The 25,656-nt window shown below is 39.7% G+C and overlaps 2 protein-coding genes across 12 annotated transcripts in view; one reads left to right on the top strand and one right to left on the bottom strand.

Annotated features, from left to right (window-relative positions):
• FUBP1 (far upstream element binding protein 1) overlaps positions 1–11,231 on the top strand; it is a 38,032-nt gene extending 26,801 nt beyond the window's left edge. For all 7 annotated transcript variants that reach the window (XR_014228391.1, XR_014228392.1, XM_082314208.1 and 4 more), the window contains one exon: positions 9,414–11,231. Coding sequence is in view for 5 of the 7 variants with exons in the window: in XM_082314208.1 (XP_082170334.1) it covers positions 9,414–9,431 (18 nt within the window). In the remaining 2 variants the exon portion in view is untranslated. The remainder of the gene's footprint in view (positions 1–9,413) is intronic.
• On the bottom strand, positions 129–23,715 carry NEXN (nexilin F-actin binding protein). 5 transcript variants are annotated; one of them, XM_082314214.1, is made up of 14 exons: positions 23,583–23,715; positions 16,062–16,143; positions 14,679–14,870; positions 14,455–14,536; positions 14,220–14,368; positions 12,821–12,862; positions 11,496–11,690; positions 11,244–11,417; positions 8,696–8,881; positions 4,357–4,557; positions 2,881–3,102; positions 1,549–1,734; positions 725–1,085; positions 129–619 (listed from the first exon to the last, which is right to left on the bottom strand). In XM_082314214.1, the coding sequence occupies exons 2-14, from the start codon at positions 16,086–16,088 to the stop codon at positions 606–608; spliced, it is 2,031 nt and encodes a 676-aa protein (XP_082170340.1). In that variant the 5' UTR covers positions 16,089–16,143; positions 23,583–23,715; the 3' UTR covers positions 129–605. The 5 variants fall into 5 exon arrangements, with proteins under 5 accessions (XP_082170340.1, XP_082170341.1, XP_082170342.1 ...); XM_082314215.1 differs by lacking the exon at positions 23,583–23,715 and adding an exon at positions 22,956–23,101; XM_082314216.1 differs by lacking the exon at positions 23,583–23,715 and adding an exon at positions 22,956–23,096 and having other exon boundaries at positions 16,062–16,139.
• Between the last annotated feature and the right edge of the window lie 1,941 nt (positions 23,716–25,656).

Here is a 25,656-nt window from a genome sequence, read left to right as displayed (position 1 = left end):
AGCCTTACTGAGACTATTTTTACTTTTGGATTATCAACTGCATTGGTTGACAAGAGCATAACAGTTTAAATGCAAGCCCATTTTAAAACAAAAGAACTAAGGCTCTTTGAAACAAAACAACGAAAGTGAGCAGTTATGTCATCTTTTATTCTTTAAAAATAGTACACTGGGGTTTTTGAAAATCATCAATAAGTATTTCCTTTTGCCAGTTCAATGCCTCTGGGATAAAGTAAAACTGCTTAAATATTCAGTGTTCACGCAAAATATACCAACAGATTTACACTACTACACAAGTTTCCAGATTGTGTATTTAGCGTTATACTATTACACAACAGTTGGTCTTCAAATGTGGGAGCACTATTATAATTCAGCTTTTTCCTTTAGTTCATCTTTCCTACACTGATTCCTTCTTTTTAGCCTTTAATACTAATTTTTGTATTGAGCAAGGAACCTGGACACTCTCACAATTTGAAGGGTATTCTTATCTGATGCAGGAATGACAAATCAATGCATATCCTTGCTTGCTTTAGTTGGCCCCATCAGAGAAAGAGATGATGCAGTAAGAAAGTTTTGAGGGGAAGAAAGATTCCAGCTAAGGTAGAGCATTAGTAGTCATCAGCTAGAAAATAAAAGGGTTAAAAGAAACAGACAGTTAGATTTTCATAATAGGAAAGATGCAAGAAGACTACTTGAGAATTAAGTGAATTAAAATGCTAACTCTTACTTTCAATGGTGAGAATACAGGTGCTAGCAGCTGTGCCTCTGTTGTTGACTGCTTTACACATATATTCCCCTTCATCTTCTGGGAAGGTTTCTGGCAAGTAAAGGCAATAGGTTTCTCCTCTTTCAATATACTGATAGTCCTCAGAGTCCTGCAACATTTCCCCCTCAAACCACCATGTAACTTCAGGTTTTGGTTCTCCAGTAATTTTAACTGTAAATCTCACTGGCTCGCCATCAACAACTGATGTGTTTTTCAGTGACTTCTTGAACCAGGGAGCTCCAGATCGAGCTTGGTCCTCCTCATCTTCGCAAGTAGAACCATTAATAATGCTTCCCTCTTCTTCTTCTTCCTCTTCCCTTTTCTGTTTTAAAATAAGTCGATTTAGAACATTTAAAGTGGCAATAGCAGTCTGACTGCTAATGATAGGTATTCGATTACAGAGAAGTCGCCACGTTTCCGAGAAGGGGAAATGCCACACCTGTCCTCACTAGATAACATAACGCACTGAATCTGGATATGGAACAGGCAGTAAAATGGATTTTAATGAGGCTGGAATCTTGGGGTAAAATATAGGCATGAATGTAGATTCCATGTTCAGACTATTCAAAGGATACGATGGACTTTCTTTGCAGTATCTCTCTCATACTCTTCAAGAATATGTGAAAACACCAAAAGCTATTTTACGTTATTGCAGCAACTCACAGCAGCTGTTAAAACAAGTATAATGTTCCTTTTGTACGTCTGGCAGCGTTGCCATCAGTGGTAATCAGAAGCTAAGTTAAATGACACTTAAAGCTGAAGAAAAGGTACTTTGTAATTTATACCTTCTGTAATGCCGCATCAATTTCTTTTTGTTCAAACTGCATGCGTAGTAATTTCTGTTCTTCAATTCTCCTCTGCTCCTCCTCTTCCCTGGCTCTTGCCATTTGCTCAAAACGGGCCCTCATGTTTACTTTATGAGTAAATGGAGCCTCAGATTTCTTGGCTGGTCTCACATCTACCTCATCATCCTTGGGGGAAAAAAAAATTAAAAAATAGGACTTAACTCATCTATTACCTTTTAAATGCATACGATAATAAAACTAGTTTTGTAGAGCAGTAGTTCTTAACTGAGCAAAGCCACCCAGAGTCCTGTTTTTCTCAGAGGTTTGTTTAATGTTGGGTTTAAGATCAAGTCTCGTAATAGCTTATCCCAGGGATAGGGCAAAATACTTGCAAAAGTAATCAAAAATGTTAGGTAGAAAAATACTGCTAAAGATTTATTGTCATATAGAAGTTGAATACTGTCTCGTGGCAATGGTAAATCCTTAGTGACTTGGCTTTCATCCATGATGGTATGGTGGCTTCAACTTCTAACACAGGTTGACCTTACAGAAACATAATTACAGTGTCTGTCATTAAATTAAAAGTTCAAAAATAAACCATAGGCTTTGAGCTGATACTGAAGTGACTGACTGCTGCGGATAGGAACCTCAGAATGAGGCTCAGATCAGGCTTACTACTGTTAAGTTTCCTGCACTGCCACGTGATTATGTCATGAAAGCTCACATTGGTGTTTTGGGTCACAGCGTGTAGTGTGGCTGTATTGGTTAGACTGATAGCTTCATTTTTTTGTTCTTCCCTTCTGAAAAAAATGTGAGAGGTTCCAATCTGAAGCATAGATAAGTAGGCATCCTTCTCTGCTCTACCCTGAGAAATGAGCAAAGATGATAAAATGACTTGATCTTCAAATGGTATTGTTTGGTTTTGGTGTTTGGTTTTTGTTTTGTTTTGTTTTTTTTAATTCATACAGTGGAGAATGAATTAGAGTTCAGAAGGAGAAGCAATTCATGTGATGATTAATAGATTAATTCTCAAATATGAATGTTTCAAACCCTCGGGCTGGCAGGTTTCAGGTTGTTAAGATGCTGAATTGAGGACTCGGAGCAGAAAAACAGATCTCTGCTTGACCAGATGACTGATAATAAATGGGTGCTGTTTCCTGTAGGGGTGCTGAGGTGAGGCTTCCTCATGCATCCAAAGGAGGAAACAGGAAGGAAGGGAGAAAATCCGTGTGGAAATACAGCATACTTTGGTGAAAGCAGCAGCATTGTCCGCTCCGGGATCATTAGTGTGCTACTTAAGTATATCATTAACATCTGCAGAATGCAACTTACCTCTTGAAATTTTTCAGCTTCCCTTTCTCTTATTTCTTCATCCATTGCTCTTCTCTTAGCTCGCTCTTCTTCAATCTTCCTCTGTATTTCTTCTTGAGACAATTGTCCTATTTTTTCAAACTTGCTTTTTAAGTTCTTTGCCTGAATAGAACCACTTCTTTTTAGCTTTATTAATTCTTCATATTCTTTGCTTAGCTCAAAGGTTTCAGACTCTTCTTCCAGCTGTTCAGAAATTACAGAATGTGTAAGATGGAAAATGCCCGAGTTACTTTTACTACCTGTTCTCCCCACAGATAGGTGTAACTTATTACACTTGAACAGTTCTCTTACTTCTTTGAAATCAGCACAGAGACCTTTTCCCTCTAATTTCTTTTTTTTTTTCCCCCCCCCTCACTATTCTCAGGATTACTGCATTTGTATCACATCTAAACTAGCTACAGATTTTAAAATATTTTGCTTGAATGTACCCTTTGTTCAAGGATTGCTGTCAACAAACCACGCTTCACAGACTCCTAGCAATGCAAAATACTTAGTTGTCCTGGATCCTTAATTTACCTCTCTAACTTACTTGCAATATGATAGGAAATAATTTTCTAAAATATAGCTGCTTTGTTAAACAGAAAATTATTACTTTTTTTTTTAATTCGGTAAAAAGCAAATGAGATTTCAGGATGTCATAGCTGGAAAAGAAATGGCAGTTCTGGATCCCATAGTCAGACCACGTCTGAAGCTGTAATTGTTGATATTTTACTCCCTCCTTTTATGACCTCTGACTGACAGTAAAGATGGATGTGCATTTCAGTTGGATGTCCCTGTCTCTCCCTTCTTCCCCAGGATGTAATACAAAATTTACTTGAACAGTTCACAATCTAGAGCCTTTATTATTCACTCTAGCTTTGCTTAACAAAAATAAATGAATAAATAAATGTAGTCCTCTAACATTTAAAAGGGAATTGCCACCCACAACCAAATCAAATCGAAGCGTAAAGTTCATGAACATGATGTTTTAGACATCTGGTATGCAAAGCAAATTTCGTGTGTGATTTTTTAAAATCAACTGTGACAGTCTTCAAACCCTTGATACGCTGATTAGAAATAAGTTGAAGCCACTGTAATTCTTTCCTAATTAGTTAACACAGCATTCCCTTGAGGAAAAGCAAGAATTTTGCTATTTCCTACTTTCACTTTTGTATATTCATTTGGGAACTAGATGTTTCTGTTTTCCCAATATTGTAACTATTACACAGTTGTTTTAGTAATACTGTAGAATTTTTAGAAGTGACTGTAAAATAAAATTACAAATCTGAAATCATGTTTTTACTTTAAGGGTGGCAAGGGATAAAAGCATTTTCCTGGTAGATTAGTGATAAAAAATATGTATCTTATACACAATGTTACAGATTTTAGTAATTAACTGAAATGATCTATTATATTTTTATTCAGAGCATGCTTTAACATATCCTTTGATACACAAACCTCTCCCATTTCTTGTCTCAGCTGTTTAAATTCTTGCTTTTCCATTTCCAACTTTTGCCTACGCTCTTCTTCTGTGCGTCTCTTTTCTTCTTCCATTTTTTGTCTCAGCAACTCCTCAAAATTAATTTCCAGTTTACCAGGGATGAGAGATTCTTGAGAAACTGTTTTAAACATTTCTGGCGATTCATCATCCAGCACCTGCTGGAAATTCAGAGCATTAAAGATACATCCTGACCCCACCTGTGATGAAATCGCAGCGTTGCTCAGGCGCTTCTAGTTCATAAAGATGATAACCAAGTATTTTGCCACATCTGCCACAGCACAGCAAGGTGCAATTGCGAATGTGGGTATTCCTCTAGTGTTTTGGGAGGGAGTGTGTTTGCGGGGGGTTGTATTTGACTTTAGCTCTTTTATTACTACAATGCTAAACTTTTATAATGAAGATGAAGGTGTTGATTAAAATGCGGTCTTTTTTGCAAGGTGATGGGGAGGATGTCCTCTAAATGCAGCTTTGGGACCCGAAACAATTCATTCCTGTTTACTTCACAGGCTGGCATTAGGCAAAGCGCTTGTCTTTCTTTAAATGTCATTGCTCTTAATGCTGCAGTGCATATATCTGTTATCTTTTTCTACGCAAACTGAATTATATTCCTGTTCTTAAGCAGTATTAGTATTCCCAGTAAGGGTAACTGAACGGAATTTTCTACAAGAAACTCCTCTTGTACACAAATTGATGATACTACATTATGTTGCCAGTTCATTGCTTTGTACAACCCGACAGCAAGGGTTTCCTCCTTCCCCTGTCCTTTTCTCAGGCTTCAGAGTAGGGTTGGGCTTTGACGGTCATTCATCAGCAGTTTGCTTATTTACTTGTAGACTAATTCATCAGAAGATGGTAGGGCCTAGGAAAGGCGATTTTCATTACTTCCAAAAGCAGGAAGTGTAAGAACAAATATTTGATCAGGCTGAATTTGTTGAAGCAAAGCATTACTAAAATATGAAGCTGTATGCTACAAAAATGGCCAGGTAGCATGACATAAGTTACGCAGGAAGCTATTTTAAAATAACTTCTTGATAAAAACTATATAAATGTAAGTTTGTGCATGTAACCATCTAAACTTGTTAACGGAGATTGTCTCAGCAGGGACATTCTGTAGGTGAATGTGTGAGATGAGGTCAGATACCGATTTAGAACTGTGTGGTGATGTGGCTTTAGGCACTATTTAATGAGCGCATGTTTGAAAAGCCTTGTGGCGAGCATCGAAGAGCCCAGTGTGCCTTATATTGCAGGCATTCCCAACAGGAGTAATCAGTCAAATGCTAGAAAGAATTAAAGGAGCAAAACTTTCATTTGAGAAAGTGTTTTGACTAGCTTTATAAAGAAACATATTTTTTAAAAGATTCTTCAGCACTCCCTTTTCTGTTTATGGCTACTTACTGCCATTGTAACTTTCACTGCTGTTTGTGCCATCGTAGTTCATACCGCTGTCTTGACCGCTTTCCCCATACCCTTTTTATTTGTCACAGCTCTTTCAATAGTTTTTTTGGCCCAACCCCACTCAAATACTGCTATCCACTATAGATTTCCTTCAGATTTTCCCTCTGAGTCAACTTACAGCTGGCCTTCAGCCCCACCATTCCTTCCATTCTTCATTCGTTTTGCATAATGAGAGCATATTTGTTGAAATTGTGTTATGGAGAACTGAAGTCAAAAAAAAAAAGCTGTAAACTATTTCCTGTAATGAAAACAATGCATAGCCACATAGTTTTCAGAGGCTAACCACAGCTATATTAGCAAAGAAATGTGAAAGTCTCCTGCTTGTGATGCATTAGTTCATATGCTCATCGCTTCAAGAAGATACAAAACAGTGAATACAAGAAGCATTAGCTCAAAATTTACCAACGCATGTATGTATAAACTTTAAAAGCTGTGCATATGAGCAGAGACTAGCATCTGTCTGTTCTGTATTTTTGCATCAGTAAGTTATGAAAAGACAGTAAGCCAACTTATTCCTGATTAAAAAACACAGGGGGAAAAAAAAAATCAGCTGAATGGTGTGATGCACAAAACCCTTGTGGTTAGTTCAGTAAATATTTTAGCCATGTTTTGTGAACTAAGACCATACTTTTGTTTCTGCAAAGTGGGAACAGATGGTAGTGAGAAACAGTCCTGTAATAACCACAGTTTGCAGCACAGTCAACCAGTTTTCAGTGGGCAAAGTGACTGATAGGAAGTAGAACTTTTTTTTTATTCGTGCTAAGACAGGTTCTTTATGCAGTCCCTAATGGATGTGAGAGGAATGCTTCAGTCTGAAAGCGATCATGTTGATGGTGGGAAGCATGGAAGTATAAATGTAGCACAAGTAAATGTGAAATAGGGAGATCCTTCCAAAAGGAGGTGGCATTTGTGTTTTCCAGCAACAGTATTACTAATTCTGTGTGTATACTTTCAAAACTAAATTAAAATGAATAAACATGGAAAAGGTTCTGAAATAACTACTTAATTTAAATACTTAAATAAAAATGGAATGTGACGTTTTATTACTTCTGAAAGAGATGACTAATGTGTTCTTCAAATGTTTAAAAGCACACCTGCATTACTGCTACATTGTGTAGCTGTGGAAAATAGAGAAGGCACGGGCTTATATTTTCTGTTACAAGTAACAGAAAACGTGGTCTTCATATTCAGGTTGCTAATTAACAGAAAATTTTCAAACACGTGTATGCTGAAACTACATTTTCAGTTAATTTTTTAAATTACTGAATGTCTTCACTGTCTGCTGTTACAGTGCAATCGTAGACTCTGTGCTGCATCTAATGGATTAAACCCTGTTTAATCAGTGAGATTTTTCTTGCTCAGACACTTGAGCTTAGGTTCTTGCTACACTGAGGCAGAAAAAAGACATTCTTAAGAAAGCACAAAAAAACAGAAGACAGCACGTACTTTCTTTGCTTTCCTTTAGTTGTCTGCTGGCTTTTCATAAAAATTGTAATGGCAGAAGTCCAGCAGCACTTTTTTTTTTTTTTTTTTTTTCTAGTGGCTTTAGCTTCTATTTTCTGTCTTTGGAGGTATGGACAGACACTATTTTCCATGATTGCTTACCGGTGTAATATCAAATATAAATTTACATTGTAGTTTCTCTGGGTATTCCTTCAGCGTAGAGATCCTGTCTTTGGCCCAATTTTCAGGCAGAGGGAGCACTACTAGCAATATTAGTAGTCATACAAAGTTTTAATTTGTCTCAAAAACATTGCTTTTGAGTGATGAAGAAAATTTTATTAGGCATGCAGTTGCTCTTTCCCAATAAAACCACAGAGGGGAATGTAGGAAGACACTGCCAGGTGGGCGGGTTATTCCACAGTTCTGTATAGCATGTCTTTCCCTTCCTTTTGAAACAAACAATACTTAGTCTTAGTTGGTAGTTGTGCAATTTAATACTGTATTTCCTAACATCCACTAATAAGCAACTGGCTTATACCCAAAAGCTTGTTGAAACTTAAAGTTGTTGGAATAAGCATGAAGAATACAGTGAAAAGATCCATGCTAGTTATTTTTTATAAATAACATTGTTGCCACCCTCTGAAATCAGGCATCTTTCTCTGCTTACAGGTAGCGTCAGTGTGTCAGTCCTAGGTCCGTGAAAATTTGTCTGAAATATAACCTTAAATCAAATTTTAGAAGTCATTGTGTATCACAGAGATCTGTATTTGTCTAAGGAAGTTCCATATTATGACTTGTTCTAATGGTAAAAGCCACAAGTTACTTTTTCTATTTCTCTGAACAAGCAATGGAATACAATAAAAACATCAATTAGCTGGGTTCAGCCGCCTTAGTGTTTCCTTCCTAAGGGGCCACAGATGACAATAAAATTTGTACTTGCAGTGAGCAGTGTTCTAGTATGTCATTAATTATTCTTTAGCTGGTAAGAGCTGAGTGGTGAACACCCTGTAAAGGTAGGGAGATAAACTTGGAGAAGTAAAACGAATTGCTCTACCCCCGCAAAAAAACCCAACAAGCCTTCCTCATGAAACATTTTGCTTTCCAAGTTTGTTGCATCTAGCATAATAATACCCATTGGGCACAATATCTGGTTTTGACTTAAGTATTTGAAATGCTCTCTAGGCTTGCTGTGAGGAGGGATTGTTCTGTGATGATTTCTGGTAAACGAACTTGCTTGGTTTACCCCCTACCTTCTAATAAGTAGTGAGGTGACCTAATTAATGAAGGAGTGGAAGCATGCATTCCTAACTGTAATTAAAGCTTTTTCCTAGAGCTGCTTTCTAGTTCATCAGACACTTAGGTAAAAATTAAACCATATACTGAACAAAAATGCCATACCATGTTCTTCCTTGCTTCAGCAAATGCTCTTTTCTCCTCTTCTATGCGTCGTCTTGCATCTTCTTCTGCTTTCCTCTTCTCCTCTTCTCTCCTCTGTCTTTCTATCTCCTCAAAACTGAGTCTGAGCTTACCAGGACGGAATTCTTTAACAGAATTTTCAGATTCTTCATCGCCACCTTCATTTATCTTCAGAGAAGAGGAAAAAATAGAAAGGGCTTACCCAAACATAAAAATATTCTTTATAGTAAAGAAATACTCCATGAATTCCTTTCTGATCTTTTATAAATGTTTTTTTTCTCCTGGGGAAAAAAATATATCAAGAGTTTGGTTCCTATAAGAAACATTTTAGTCTTGGTTTTAGCCAGGGGAGGGAGAAAAGAAACGTATTTCAGTATCCTATATGTAGCTTCTACAGTTTTTAAAAATCTGTTGAGTGTGTAATTGAAAGAACAATGTGTTATCAGGAAAAGGCTGAACAATTAAGTACATATTTTGCGTTTTCAGGGTTGGATCCTTTACTGTAAATTGCTCCTTATTCACTTTCTTTACATCACTTTCATAGACCTTTATACCATCAAGTCTTTTTGTTTGCATATAAATTGTTTACACCAAGGCACTTAACCAGTTAAAAAAAAGCTATAGAGTTTTATAGCAAAACTAAATCAATTAACATTTTGCTATTACTCCAGACTGAGATTTTTGTTTCTTTTCTTTTTAGACATTTAATCATCACTGAAGAAAGGGAACTGAGATACTCTGATCTCTTCACTGTCGCTTGTCTCCAGTGAATACTTACCTGCTAAGAGAAGCCTGTGCTTTGCAAACTGCAATCAAGAACAAAAGAACGAACGATCTTCAGAAGACATCTCAGAGTACTTTATTCGTTAATGGAGGAAACTGACTGGGAACTGTCAGAGTATTGATATTCCACATTTCTGTATACTGCAAGCAGCCCTGGGACTGGTATGTGGGGTAGCCAGTTAAGGGAATTACAGAAATCTTTTATTTGGAATTCATAGGGAAAAAAGAAAGAATTGAAGGAAATTAACTACTGAACTCTTCCTTTAAGAAAACTTTTGACTTCAAATTTTGACAACCACTGGTATCAGATAAAGCTGCATGTTAGAAAATTTCTTTTGAAACAGAGAATTTGTAAATTACTTTATATTACTTGGTTAATAAATGCATGCACATAAGGGTGGGAGATGTGAACAAAACTTCAGTTAGAACGGCTAGTGACTTCATGAAGTTCTCTCTCTTTATTTTCATCCCTCTTCTCCTTTGCTAGTATCCCCTGCCCACCCCCAAATAAAAAGAAAAAAGTGCATTATTGACATAATGTCAAGGTTATTGGTATGGAAAGGTTAAGTGATTTATTGGAGGTGTGGGTGGAGATGTAACTGCAATGTGGGGATCTGCCTAAACCTAGAACCTTCTCAATTTTGGACCAGTTAGGAATTTTCAGTGTTTCAGCTTCTTGGACGTTCTGTGTTGGGTTTTTTGTTTGTTTGTTTGTTTTTTCTCTTGGAGAATATAAGTTTCTTGAATGTTGAATGTTTTTGAAATACAGTCAACATAGTGATCTTGAGCTGTTTGTCCAAGAATGTCCATTCATAATTATACTCTTTTTAAGTTAAAATTAGCAAATGTCTAGAAATAATATTTTCAAATACTTCATGGAAGATTAAAATCTCATTTCTCATTAATCTTTGTATGTGAATTAACAAAGTCATAATGATCATGATTGTACAGGGGAAAGAGATTTAAATACAGAACTTAAATGCTTTTGGAAATGGAGTATAGTAAAGTGAGGAAATATAGAACTAAACTATCTGGTATATCTTATGTTAATACTAAGTGTATGATTCCCTTACTATGATCAAAGAACAAACTATAGTGAGGTCTGTTTATAGTTGATCTAGAATAAGTCTGGTTTATGATAAGGAACACATACAGAGGCAGTTTTGCAAGTAATAGGAATTGTGAGCTACATTTCTGACAATTTGGGGCTTAATTTAGTAATTTCTAGTATATTGTTGTTTACAATACATACAAGAGAGCTGACCTGTCTTTTTTTCCCTTTTCTCATGAGAGGAAAGTTGCAATTGATGTATTTATAAATAAATATGGGAATAAGAAATAGCATTCTGTTACTACAGAATGTTTTCATCAAAAACTGGTTACTGAAATATCTGAAGCACTATTTAAGAATAAAACAGACAACTAGTTATCTTCTTGAGAACTTACAGCTTAAGGTACTACAAAGTTTAGCTCTAAAACCTGCTAAGATTGCTGGCAAATTTAACACACATACATTTCCTGGTTTTACTAAAAGAATATCTAAAGCATTATGCCAGTACGGTTAGTGAGTTAGAACTAAGGTCAAAAATATGTCTTTCAAAAATTAATGGTGATAGAATATTCAGACTCTTAACAGCTTGAAATATGATTAAGGAATAAGAAAAAAGAAGAATCAGATACAGGAAAGAATGTAAAAGCATATCCTATGTGAAAATTCTGTAACAACATGAACAAAACATGTATTTACCATTCGCTGTCTAGCTTCTTCAAAGGCACGTTTTTCCTCTTCTAAACGCTGTCTTGCTTCTTCCTCTGCCTGCCGCCTTTGATTTTCCTGTCTTTGTCTTTCAAGTTCTTCAAATGTTACTTTCAGCTTACCAGGAGACACAGGCTCTTGTGTTTCGTTGTCTTCATTTTCACCCTGCGAAAGAAAAATGAAATAGTTATATCTTAAATAATAGATATTTATTTCTTAGATATTTTTAGATGAGTGGTTTACCATGACAAATGAAAGGCACTTGGTTTCCTTAAGGAATTGGTTTTGTTCCTCAGATTTTAGCTTCGTTTCTTCAGCCTGTCTTTCTCTGTGTTCTGCTCTCTCCTTTGCTGTGTTCTCAAAGTTTATATTCATCTTCCCAGGTGTTTTGGTGGGTTTTACAGGCACTACTGTAACTAGCAGTGAATCATCTCCTTCCTGTCCAAAAAGATATTTATTATATTTTCATAAAGCTTGACTTCTAGATGGACTCATTTCTTAATGAAACTGTGTTTTTTACCTTTGTGCACCAAAGCGTCCAAAAGAATTACTTGTATTAACAACAAGAATAAACCCATCTGCCTGAGGCAGTCACTAGTTTTCTTGTAATATCTGAAGAGCATCAAGGCTGAATTACATTTTAAACATAACTGCTGGCAAACTCCTTGATTTCTTTACATATTTTCATTAACTGTTAGTTATAAATATTCATGGTCTGGAGAAGAACAGGTGAAACTCTGAATACATAGCAACTGCAGCCACACTCTAGTTCCAGTCTTGCATTTAGTAAGTAAAAGATACACTGTGGTTGGAATAAGCTAGTAGTTCTAGAGAGCAATGTGTAATTTGTCAGGCAGAGTAATTTTTTTGAAGGATGTTGCTGCTTCAAAACTATTTTCACAGCTTACTTGCCAAACTACATTTTACCCAGTTTTTTTTCACAAAATACCATGATTAACAGGGATACTGTCAAATAACTTAAAACTAATGTTTTTTTTGGTTTTTTTTTTGTTTGTTTGTCTTTCCAAAACTGTAGTAGGAATGTGATTTTCTTGTGTTAGTGAAAGACAATAGGACCTTTGGACCTAGGTTTCTGAAATTAAACATTTATTTGCAAGACTTATAATACAAACCCATATAGTAAATTAGTCAATTTAAAAAAAAAAAACAAACCTGAGTAAGGTGTTCAAACCTCTGTATATTGACAGAATCCCCTTTTAATTCCAGGTTTAAGGCAAAGAGCTTTTAAGATGATACTTTCCAAAGCAAGAGGACTTAGAGTATCATTGCCAGTATACCTCAAATTATTCTGGTGGCTTTGAATATTTACATTTTAGATGTTTTTAACTAACCACACAGTATTCACAGTAAGACTATTTCAAACTTAAATAAACTCACTTCAAGTACAGACATATAGTTCCATATACTTAAAAAAATTGTTAGCTTCTTGGTTGAATTTTAATTAGGTATTTGTGTGCCCTTTTCTAAGTTTTCCCAGCCCAAATTACAATAATAAAACAAAGTGAATAAAAATGTAGGTGAACATTTCTTTAAAAAAATCTGATTACCTCTGCTGCTGATTCAGTTCCCGTATTGTTAAAGTCATCAATCTATTAAATGAGAATTTCATATGATTACGTTACTTTGGCTCTTTGCCTTAGATTTGCAAACATAGAACTGGAAATTCTTTTTGTATCAGTGATATGTATGTAGCACTTAAATTCACAGAGATGGTGATGACTGAACCTTCGTTGGAATACTTCAGATAGGTTAGCTTGTTGAGGAACAGGGAACATGACATAAAACATCACACAGAAAGTATGCTAAAGCATTCTTAACACTTCAGTGATGAACTGAGAAGGGTACTTTAGATGTCCATTCTTCATTTAAGCATTCCAGAATTGTGTAAAAAGAAAAAAAGCTAAAGCAAGCTCATTGATTATTTCTGATTCAAGTGACATTGTCTTCCCCTCAACTCCTGCAAAGCGCCTATTGCTGTATTTGCTTCATATGGTGCCTTTATATGTTACCATCTAAAACTAACGTACTTTCTAAAATTCTACGTGGTATGTATTTCTGCCTTTCAGAATAGATTAAATATATGCTAGATGCATTTCCAGTTAAAAGTCCAGTTTTAACAATGTTAAAAGTCTTAGTAGAAAACGCTATCCAAGTCCTTGTTGAACACTGACTCCTCCTAGAGCACCGTTTTTCTTTTCTTGCAACAAAACCAAACTATCTTTTGGTTAAATAAAAATTCGCTTATGGTTCTAGTCTGTCATTTAGATGTTCACTCTCACTGCAGTATTTGCAGCACTGAAGAAAACTTAAAAAAGAAGTTAAATATGATACCCCAATGCAAAATTCTGCAAAAGACAAAATTTGCTTTATGGGCATCAACAAAAGTTGGAGTCTGTTCACATATCTATGCAATAAAGATTCACAAAGTGGCAAAGGAATAAAACATGATCTGAACCTTCACGATTTATGATTTTTACTGCATTAGTATCTTCTCATTTTTGCCTGCCAATGGCATGTTCTTATTTCTTCTTGCTTGCCTTAGTTCATCTATCACTGAACTGTATTCACTAACGTATAAGCCAAAATTGTCTAAGGTAAGGGTTGGTAAAATATAAGAAACATTTTAAAATTAGTTTAGTAAATTCTATAAACTCTTGTGTACATATGACACCAAAATTTGTGCCTGATTCACATTCCTACCAGGTTTATGCCTGCCTGGTTTCATCTGTAACTCAAGTTTAGTGCTTAAAAAAATTGTTACCATAAAGAAGGGAAGATGAAGATTCTCTGAACATTATTGCCCACTTCCATCCCACTGAGCATCTCCCATGTAAACCACCACTATCAGAAATCTTAAGACCAAATCTTTCTGACCAATACAAAACTTTTTTTCTTGTGTTGATTGTTTACAATTATATCCTGACTACTGTGATCAGATGGACATACCTCCTGTGCTTTTTTTGCTAATTCTCTTTGAATTTTTCTTTTCTCAATCATATCTTGTTCAATTCTGCGCTTTCTTTCTTCTTCCATTCTTTTTCTTTCTTCTTCTTGCCTTTGCTTCTCCATTTCTGCAAACTTGCCTTTAACAGTTCCTGTGAATATGGAATACACAGTTCAGTAGTTACATCTAATACTTATCCAGTGAATTATGTGGCCTTTAAAATCGGGCCTCTCTTACCTATTAGCTTTGGAACATAACCTTTTTCTATTTTGGATGATTTTGCATCATCGTCTTCATCAGATCCAAGCAGTTCTTTCATCTAGTTGATGAAACACAGAAAGTAAATTGTCTTTATACCTTAAATAAAATTCCAATATTACTGTCTTTAAAATAATGTGAAAAGATTTTCACATCTCTTATTGAATATTAAAATAACACAAAATATTTGCAAAGAAAATAACCTCCTGCTTTCTCCTGTTCCATTCTCTCTCTCTAACATATTGTTCTTTTCTTCTTTGCTTTTCATCTCTAGATCTCCTTTGATTTCTTTCTTCCCTTGCTTTCTGCATAGCTTCAAATTTATCCTTTACATCACCCTTGTGAAGCTTGGGCACATAGGATTTTTGGACGGGTTTAGATGAAGAAAGCAGAATCTTGGTGAAGAAATAGAAGAAATGAAGATAAGAAAAAGAAAGTTGAAACAGATGGACAGAAATATTCTGATAGATTGGATTAGAAAGAATGTAAGAACATAAAACAGAAGTACATTTGGGATTATGAACTTTGTGCCACTGGCCATCGTCTCTAAGCAACATTGTATTTGTTCATAAATAGTAATAAGTACTAAAATATCCAAAACAACATTTAGCATTGTATTAAACTTAGGCTATAAGTAACTGTAATGAATAGCTACATAACTAAGTATATTAACTTATGTACATTTTCAATTACTATGGCTTTAAAAATTAGATACGGATTTATATTGTTGCTTTGAATCATAAGCAGTCACCAAAGAGCCTCTCTACCCCTAACATTTAAAACAGATATAAAGACACAGACATCTAATACAATATGTATGTTTTCTTCTGCAACACTGCAACAGCCATATATGGTTTTTAAATAAATAGTATTATTTGTTCATTTAAAACTTCCAATACATTATATACTCACTTTTTTAATATTTAGAGAAACTCAGAAGTCCAGTGATTTTATGTTATAAAGTGTCGAGATCACTGGACTTGCAGGACTCCGGTATTGACACAGCTACTGGACACTTCTTTGCCAATGCTTAGTCTGTGCGTGTCCAAACAGCAAGAGAAGTTCCCACTTTTCAGAACTACTGTGAAGTTTTCTCTCTTTTTACTGTAATGACTACAGGAATGCTCTCAGTACAGTAATGCTGAGAAAACTGGCTGAAAACATTCCATGTTTCATATCTTCCACCCAAACCCATAGTTTTTGTTCCTGCTTTTGTTCCTGTTGTTCAGTCAGCCTATGTAGAAGAAGAAATATTTGCAGTAGCCTAATATTTACATTTTAGAATTAGATGTGGATGTTGCCCTGAATTTCTCCCAACGTTTGAAGTTTCTTCATATTTTGTTACCTTTATTTTGCCTGTTTTTTTTTTTTAATAACACTGAGAGCATATTTCACAGATTCCATCAAATTAGATTGTTTCCTTAAGCTACTCTGAAGTGCCCTTCAATTGTCTTAACACACCAGCAATACCAGCAGACTTCCAGTATAATTGTTTGTCTTTTACAATCGTTTGTCATATTACTCTTTTTGCAAGCATCAGTTGTAAATTACTACATTACTTTGATTACTTTAAAATTGGTACATACCTCAGTTTTCTGTGCAATGTCATTCATGGCTACTGTATTGTGCTCTGCACCTGGTACGTTTAAGATTGCTTTCAGTTTCTACCTGAAAGAAACAGTTGTCGTTATATTCCTTTTTTTTCTTTTTAAATGGTGCTTTAACCATCTTCCTGTAAATAAGTTTGCGTAGGCTGAAATCAATGTATCACAATTTCATTTGGTCCTTTGAGGCTTTTGAAGACATGAATAGGTTCTAAGTATGCAATGGTAATTAAAAGAACAAGCTTATGATTCACTATTCATGCTCATAACCCCTCTATGTAGTCCTAGATATTGGTAGATACTGGGTTTTAATTTCCATTTAGAAAAAAAAAAAAAGAAAAAAAAGAAAAAATAACTTGGAGCCAAGCTCTGGCTGCTCTGGCTGGTGTGTTACGAAACTGTTTTTCTCAATACTCATGCTAGCAGAAAGGAATGTGCTCTGCACCTCCGCCGCTCCGCTTCAGTCTGATGGATGAGTCAGTGAGCTCAGGTTGCGTGAAGTTTACAGAGCGCTCCGGCCAAAACTCCGCAGCCTGCTGGAGACGCTGCTTCGCCTTCATACGGCCGAGAGGAGGAAAGATGGCCCCGTGGCTGGGGGGACCTACCTGCGTTGCAGAGATGCAGCTGGATCTCCTCCCTGGGTGAATGCTCTTGCTTGAGTCTCAGCCAGGCTGGCAACCCTCTCAGCTCTTCACCCAATATGGGAATACAAAATAAAGCTTTCCTTTCTCCTAGGGCTATCCTAGGGAAAACTAGCCCTAAAAACTATGAAATGAGTTAGGTAAGCCACATACATACCTTAGAGAAAGTATTTATATCATTTAATTGTGGGCTGGAAATTGCACTGCATTTTTTAAGAGAGAAATGTTTCAAATTTTAAATTACGCTGTACTTTTTAGGAGCCTAACAGAAAGGCGCTTCAAGTTCAGGACAAGCCTTTTCCTTTTTTTTCTCTCCCCTTTTTTTTAAATCATCAGGTCTATCAGAGCTTGTGGGAGGAAGGAACTTATGACATGACTCCAGTGGCATTTCTCTCTGTACTGTACCATGCCCTGAGTCCCAGGCAAGCCTAAAAACTCAGTGTGCCAAACGTGGTGCAAACAAACGGACTCAAAGGCTCAAAGTGAAAAGGCTAGAAAAGTAGCTTACTACTGGAAGGGACTTCTCACTTGTGGTTTAGAGGAACTGAAGTCAGGGTATCTCATGATATGGAAAGTTAAGTTCTTAATAGTTCTTAGCCTTTACATTCTCTAATTCTTAATTACAAACAGATTATATACATGGGAATTTTACATGGTGTTAAAAATAATGAACATTAAGAGTTGCTGTTATATCAGCTCTTTGAAAATACACCACCGTCATCAGTGCTCATTGGTGCTGCCGTTGCTATACAGATCGGATGAGGTTCTTAGGTATCTTGGGATGTTCTTCCAAAGGAAAGCAATCACAACATACGAAATGAGCATTTAGCTACCAATCCCTGCCCTGATTTACAGATTCCAAACTCTTCAAATTCAGCTTCAACAGAGGTGTCCTGGAGAACACCTGAGTGTTCCTTTTCAACAAATGAGTATGGAAAGTCATTCCCCCCCCCCCCCCCCCAAACCGGAGTTGACAAATACCTCATTTGTAGACTGATAGGAATCCAAGGCATTTCAGTTTGTCACTTGTGAACACATGAACATAAAAGTACTAAGTTAGTTCCTATTTAGCCTGTTTCGGATCAGCAACAGCGTGTTAAAATTCTGTTGTGTCTAGAAAGGCCGATAACTTCACTAGTATTCTTGTGGTCTCAAGGTCCCCATACGCTTTAATATGTGTTTGCGTATTATGCAGTTGGGTTTGCACCTCTTTGTAAGCTTTAGCTTACTTCATGCATGTAAGTAAAATCCCCATTGTGATCAGTATAACCTTAAAACTAGTTAAAATCCTTTGACTTCCTCATTCTTCTAAGCAGGTCTGAGAGAAGTTCTTCTCTGTTCTCTTCTTTTGCTTCTCTGCTATGTTAATTTCTTCTTCCCTACTCATGGCCGATAGCCTTGTACTTAAGCACAGAAGCTGAATACAAGTTTTAGTGCGTGAGCCCATCAGAAAACAAAGGAACATCATGCACTGGTACAATTCATGCACTGAAGTAGCCTAGGACATAAAGACCTTCTAGCCTTCATACAGGGCTGGAGCAGAAAAGTAAGTCCCAAAGGTGATCTTTCACACGGAATTCCATTTCACCTAAACACCTCCAGTGAAGGTTACTGCTAACCTTCACTACAGCAACGTACCCTATCTATGTGGCTCCCTCTGAAAGTCATTTGAAAACTGACTATTCCAAAGTCTGATTTGCTTATTATATGCAATTAATTGTAGGAAGAAGATTATGTTTCCAAGTCTAAGAACACAATTTAGCTTTTGAGCTTTCGGATCAACTTTGACTTGAACCTTTCTGATGGCTCTAATTACTTGCACCCCTTGACAGTGTCACTAAGATTGCTGACAGCAGTGAGACCTTCGCTCAAATAACCAATCTGACATTTTCTTTAACAGTGCAAATGTTGGAAGAAATTTTTTTGCAAATTCCTGCTGTCTGAACTTCCAAAAACGTGCAAGTCCCACAGGTTGTGGGCCCTCAAGATGGCAGCTACGTTTCTGGCATTTGGATTACTGCCATATCTGCTATTACTTTAGGCTACTTTCCAGTTCTTTGGCATCACTAACTCTTAATATGCTTGAAGGTTAGCCAGCTGGCTCTAAGATATTTTGCATCTGCAAGTCATCCTACCTCCACCTTTGATGCTAAAAGATAGGCATATAAAGCAGTAGGGCATTACTACACATGATACCACCCATGTTCGCACTTTCATCTCTCTCCGTGGCAGTGAAACCTTGAGCAGGAACAGCAGCAGGACCCTGCCTCAGGCACCCCTCAAGGCAGAGGAGTAATTTCCAATAAAGACAATCCAGTACCTTTAAGAAAAAGAGCACTCCTTGACTTTTGGCTTGGGTCCGTGAGGCAGTGACCACTGCTTCAGGAACAAGAGTGGATTGAAGCTCCTTCGTATCTGCCTTATCATTAGGAGAGGATCTACACAATGTTGCTTAGAAAACCAAAGTGGCTAAGAAGTACTGACACCTCCAAATCGTGGAAGAACAGTGCCTTCATCATCTGCCAATAGCTTTGCACAAAGTATGAGGTAATAAATTGTCCAACACAAGAAACTGATATATTTTATTTTCTAACAATAGCTACTTTTAAATAAGGTATCTTCCTACCAATTCCCTTTTGAGAGGAACTAGGTATATATTGAAGTTGTATATATATCTCCTTGTTTTCTAATAAGAATTTTCCCATAGAGTTCATCTAATACAAGTCATGCTTATTCTTTGAGGCAACAAGAGTCTACTTGTATATGTACTTCGGAAAAGATTTGTCCTCCTATTATGAAGCTGTCCAATCTTAAGATTCAATCTCATCTTCTCTTTTATTATATCTTACATTTTCTTTTATTTCCTGAGATCATGTTTCCTCCGATATGTCTTGATTTGTTACGATCATAGCATTTTTTTAATTTTTCACACAGACTCCCTAAAACCTTACTTCAGGCAAAATAATCGAAGTGAACAAAGAAAACTCTTAAGGTCCCCTTAAGGGGACGCAGAAGGTTTCATGGCTCACAAGTCCCAAAATCCACCTCCTTAAATTTAATTAATTTCCATTTCTGAAAGGAGGTCGGACTCCACGATTGATCAAAAAATGTTGTGAAGCTTTGACCAAATAAAAAAACCTCCCATAAATAATAAAAATCCCCCTTCATTAGAAAACATAGAAGTTCTTGATTTTCAGTGGAGTGATTAACATCCTCACACGAGATGCAGAAAAATACCAGCGTTTTCCTGAACTGAATACTACTCTCTACAATAGGAGTACAAAGCTGGGACTTTAAAAAAAGTCTAGTTCCTCTGTGATTTCTCCTTTCGGGAGGCCCCCCTGCTGTCCTATGGCTACTGTGAGTTATAAATAAGCCCTTCACGGCACAGCCCAAGTTACGTTCACCATCTGTCTCCTCTTTGTGATCTACTTGCAGGGAAGACTCCATTATATAAGAAAAACATATTGTGAGAGTTGGAAATTCACTACTTGCAGCCAAAGCACTTCGGAGAGGAAAACGCAGTCCACAATGTTAAAATATTTAATGAACTATTACATCGAGCTGGAAAGAGGAGGGGAAAGAGAGCGATGTTCAGCATTTATATCCTTACTGTAACTAGTCTGGAATGACACTACCAGTTGTTGTACTAAATTACAGACACCAAAGCAGATACTAAAATTATCGTGCATAGGGGAAGATCCTGAACTGGCACAAACCATCAGCTCCACTGAAGCCAATGAGTTATGACAACTAACACCAGCTGTCTAAACTTCACATTTTGTAAAATACAAAACTACTTCCACTCGCTTGTAGTTCCTTCATTAAGTCTTTATAATTAAAGACTAGAATGCTTACCGATAATTGACCCAGATAATTCAATTTCATACACAATCTTTTCCTCAATCTTTGAATTTATCGCACTTCAACATTTATTGAGTCTCATATTATAGTAGAATAGTCCTTGCAGATATGATGTTTTTTATAAAAACTTATTTATTATAAAGGATTTTGTCTATGTCTGTTTATATAACTATAAATACTCTTGTCGTGACAGTGCCATGCAGCCACTGCTGTGTTAAAAAAATAAAATCACCCTTCTCTGTAGAAAAGGTCTGTCTGTTAATTCCTTACTCTCTTCAGGTACTGTTACGGGGTACAGAGGCTCCAGAGCAAATGTAGCGGGGGCTGAGAGACTGCTCCGTTACGGGGGAAGCCCTGCTGAGATCTTCTGGCCCATGATTTCATGTTCCAAGATATCTGCTGATCCTAATCATGAGTGGCAGTAAATTGTGAACTGAGGTCCCAAAGAGAAAAATCAGCGTATTTTGCCCCATGCCATAGTTCCTCCATCCCCCACTGTGTCACAGCAGCTGAAGAGAAACGGTATGATTTGAGCTCATCTCTTGTTGACTTCACTGACAGGACTTCAGAGATCAGGGTACTGAAATGTGGGCTAAAATACTGGACATGCAGCACTACTGCAATTTGCTGCTTCTCTTCTCAGATGACAGGGCACAGCCTGCCTGCCTCTTCTCTGAAATCCTCATGGTCGACTCGGACTGAACGCGGAGCGGTGGTCACTGTGCCCATGCTATGCCTCTGCCGCAAAGGAGAGGTCTCCTGGCTTCCTGGAGATAAGCTGCTGCTTCCACTTGACCAACTCTACTCTGCTGGTAGCGCCGATGCCCACAAAAACCAGACCGTGTGCTACACCTTCATCTGAGGGGGTACGGCTGCCTTCAGTGCTCAGTAAAGGGTTGCTCCTATTGCTTCCTGAACTGCTCTTCCGCCGTCCTTAACCTGCAGCCCCGTTCCCCCACAGCTAGCTTCCAGAGGGCTCGGCCGCCGCACCGCTCCTTGTTAAAGGAGTTTCAAAGCTGAATGTCCAAGTACAGTAAATGACAGGTTGTCTGACTTCTTTCACTGAAGAAACTACTCATTTAAAATATTCCAAATGCAGTCAGAAAAGACTATTTCTTAGGCATGTCTTAAACCATCTCACCAGCTCCTCTACTTCACCAGACTTCTACAGGTATTAGACATCCTCTCATACTTCCATGTGTTTCTTAATACACTCGGCCCTCTTATGACTAATTATTATTTTACAATTTCATTTCATTTCTTTGCACGTTTTGCTAAGAGATCTAAGGTCTCCTAAGACCTGAAATCTAAGGTTAAGGGTTCTATGTTTTCTAGCATGCAGCTACTTGCTGATTAGTTTTCGAAATACTAATACATTTCATTAAACGCGCTTTTTTCGCAGATGTTTTTTGTCTTAGCAGAAGCTCTTATTTACTTAAAACAAACGCTATAATAAATCGTTTGTAAGCTGTCACGGAAGCCCAGTATCTTCTGCCAAGGCACACTGTCTTACCGCCATCACCTTAGGATGAAGCAGAACCTAGAAATGCACTCAGTACACCCTTGCTGCTGAAGACCACACCAACAAAACCGAACTCCTCTTTACGTAGACACATGCGGTTTATGAACATATGGGATTTCCAAGGAACTTTTATTAAACGCACATCACGGAGAGGCAGACTTACGACGGGGACGGCACGGCGCGTCCCCGCGGGCTGGGCGCGTCCCGCCAGCCGAAAGGCGCCCGGCCGCCGCCCGGGCTCCCCGCTTGCCCCGGGCCGCCTTGTGCGGGGCACGGGGACGCGCCAGCTCCGGCGGGATTCCCCGGCGGACACAACCCCGACCTGCAGGAATTTCATTTCAAGTCAGCTACGAGTCGCAGCCGTGGCGGGCGCAGCGCCGTGCCGAGTCCCCGGGCCCCCAGGGGTCCCCCCCGCCCCGCCGCCCCCGGGGAGCCCTCGCCGGCGGCCGCCGCCAGCCGCGCTCGGCACATCCCGTTATCCCTTCCCGCGGGGCCGCGGCGTCCCACCCCAACCGAGGGGGCCCTGGCGGCCCTCCCCGCCCGGGCCGCGGTGCGAAGGGGGTCGCTTCCCCCGACAGACCTCCGGGCTGCAGGTCCGGCCGGCCGCCCCGGGGGGAAGCGGCCGCCGGGGCTGTGAGGGGGCTCCCTGGCGGCGGGGCCGTGAAGCGGCGGAGGAGCCGCCGCGCCCGCAGCCGGTCGGGCCGAGGGGCGCCGGGGGGCGACCAGCCCGGGCCCCGCCGCAGGACGAGGAGCGGGGCAGCAGAGCGCGGGGCGGGCCGGGCGCGACGCGGGGCGGGGGAGCCCGCCCGAGCCCTCTCTCCCACCGGCGGCCGGCGGAGCCGCTCTTACCTGTGAGCGCTGCCCCGCCGCTGCGGCTCGGCGCGGTCCCGGCGGGCGGGCTGGCGGCTGCGGAGCGCCCCTTGGCTGCGGCCGCCGCTCCGGCGCTGCAAGTTTCCATAAAAGTCGCGACGCGCGGCCGGCGCCCGCATTCCAGGCGAGCCCCGCGCCGCGGCAGCTGTCCCGGCCCGGCCCGGCCCGGCCCGCCTCGGCCCCGGCCCTGCGGCGCGGCTCGGCACGCCATGCCCGGCCCCTCGCCGCGGCGGGGGGCGCAGCCCGGCCGCCCCGCCAGGCCCCCCCCGCCCCGCCGCGGACAGCCGCGCGGGCCAACAGGCTTATTTTGGGCTGGAAGCACCAGGGAGCTATAAATAACCGGGGAGGGAGGCCGCCGCTCGGCGTGCGCCTTCCTGGCCGCGCCGTCCCTGCCGCAGGGCAGCGGGCGAGCGGCGGGAGAGCGCTCCGCGGGCGGTGCCGGCGGAGGGGACGGGGCGCCGCAGCCTCCGCCGCCCGCCCGCTGTGACCTGCCCGCGGCTGAGGCGGCGGCAGCCCGGCTGCTTCAGGGCCGCATCCCCAGAGCTCGGTGCCTCGGGTAACGGCAGGGTCCCGCCACCCAGCAGCTCATTACCACCGCGTACTTACGACTACCGCAGCCTCGGCGAACCGCCGCCCTCAGCTGCCGGCCCCGGAGCGGAGCGGGCGGCAAGCGCGGGACTGGCGGAGAGCGCTCCGCCGCCGCTGGTTCGTGCCCCGGCGGCGGGGAGGCTTTATACCGGCCGCGGCCAGGTCCTGGGCCGTCGTAAGGCACATGGAGAGCAATCGACTAATAATAGTAATGTGACAGCTAGCTGGTGGAGCGGAGAGGAATCGAGCTAGCGCCAGACCTGTGAGACGGGGAGCGCGCTGGGTTTAAAGCAGCGCCCTTCTCTGGAAACTTTACAAAGCAGAGGCAGAAATGTGATTTTATTACAACTGAACACATTCCTTTTCCTGCTTAGAGACGACTCGTTTCCTACATGTTCAATAGCAAAGTCTCCAGTCCAGAACTTTCTTCTTCCTATCTCACTTGTACTGCGTCTGCGACAACGGAGCCTAACTTTCAGCTGGATCATAAATATTAGGACGATTACCACATGACCTTAGGCTTTGCGAATCTCAACAATGGCCATCCAAGTGAAAACACAAAACGTGTTTGTCTTCTGAAGGCCAGCGCAGGAACTTTCCCCCAGTGCCACCCTCCGAATAGCTGCACTCCTATTTCTGAAGCGAAGGCACAAGGTTTCAGTTAAGGTAGGGGTTTCGACTCTCAGTAAAATAACAGTTTTCAGCAGACGAACACATATAACACATGAAACAAATCTGGGTGGATCAAAGCATATATACATTGCCCTTCTACAGCAGTAAGGATTAAACACTTTATGTTCTTCATTTCGTTATTTATATTACCCCACAAAGGAAGTCTTATTCCACAACTGGAGCTGGCTATAGCAGTTTGGTTTGGAAACAATCCTGGAAAAACTCATCTCCTAAAACCAAGGAAAGAGGCAACAGCTTGGCATAGAGAGATGAATGCAATTCAACCATTCTGCTTCGTGCGATAGGCAGGGATCTCGCCAGCTGAGCAACCACCGCCCGGGTCGCACCACTTGAATCTGCTTCGCCTGCATCATGTCCGCAAGCCACGATGGCCACCCTTAGGTTGGGGGTTTCTTCATTTATTAAGGTGTCTGGCTGAATCACTTTTTGACTTCCAAGACTAGAAACACCAATATTTGGCTTTTTGATGGATCACTGGCCTATGTATTGACAATTTATCAATGCTGTGAACCATTTAATTGAAGCAAAATTAAACAGGTCAACAAAATCAGTTTAAACTGGACAGCTCAAAAGCTGTTTCCATTCTGTTTCTTTTTCATGTATAAATTTTGTAATAGTTGTTTTCTGTCGGATTTCAGGGAGCAAACTCAAGTTTTAGATACAGTTACAGGAGCAACAGTCATTTCACTGAATTATTTTATTTAATATACACAACTGCAGTTCATTTAGGCAATAGAAAGTTCACAAATACGCTTACTCTGACACTTGATTTGACATGTTTAGTTTGATAGAAACCAAAGACTACAAAAGTGAAGTATAATAATTATTAAGAACACATTAAAAGTGAGATTATTATTACAACTAAATTACAAATGATATAAATATTTGATTCTTGTCTAATCCCTACACATTCAACATTTCTGATCTTAGGAGTACAGTTATGGCAGAAGAGGATGGCTTTTAAATTTAGCTTGTTCTTATTAGCGTTGGAAAGTAGTATTCAAAACTATTTAAAAATTTAGAGATTATAAACTAAATTCTGATTTTGCTTATGAATTCACTAAAGTAGAATTGCACCACACTATCGTTGCTTTGGTGCAGCTCTGGCACTTGTGTTTTCAAAGATGGTGGACTTTTGAAATTCTTAAGCCATATGGCTGGTCATCAACAGATATTCTTTATATGCCTTCTTAGCTAAGGTGCATAAACCTTCGGTTGAAACAGAACCAATCCCAGTTCTGTGTTACAAGGAGACAGCTATCTCCCATTTAAATTCATAGCTCTGTCTCTGGAGTTAGGAAGGACAGAATAGATGAATGCTTTTTGGGAAAAGGTCCAGAGAGACCCAAAGGAGATCAAAAGCCTCCCCACACGTACCCGCGCATTTCCCTCCTCCCCT

The sequence above is a fragment of the Platalea leucorodia genome (genome assembly GCF_965183815.1).
Source record: "Platalea leucorodia genome assembly, chromosome: 5".
NCBI lineage: Eukaryota > Metazoa > Chordata > Aves > Pelecaniformes > Threskiornithidae > Platalea > Platalea leucorodia.
The sequence above is the reverse complement of the archived record's forward strand: the minus strand, read 5'-3'. Positions and strand labels throughout refer to the sequence as shown.

Coding starts and splice junctions, on each gene's coding strand:
- NEXN (XM_082314214.1), bottom strand. CDS start 16,088: ATGAATGACATTGCACAGAAAACTGAG. Junction 14,537..14,678: donor GGAACAGGAGAAAGCAGGAG/GTTATTTTCTTT, acceptor TTCATCAACTAG/ATGAAAGAACTGCTTGGATC. Junction 11,691..12,820: donor GAACTGAATCAGCAGCAGAG/GTAATCAGATTT, acceptor CTTTTTGGACAG/GAAGGAGATGATTCACTGCT.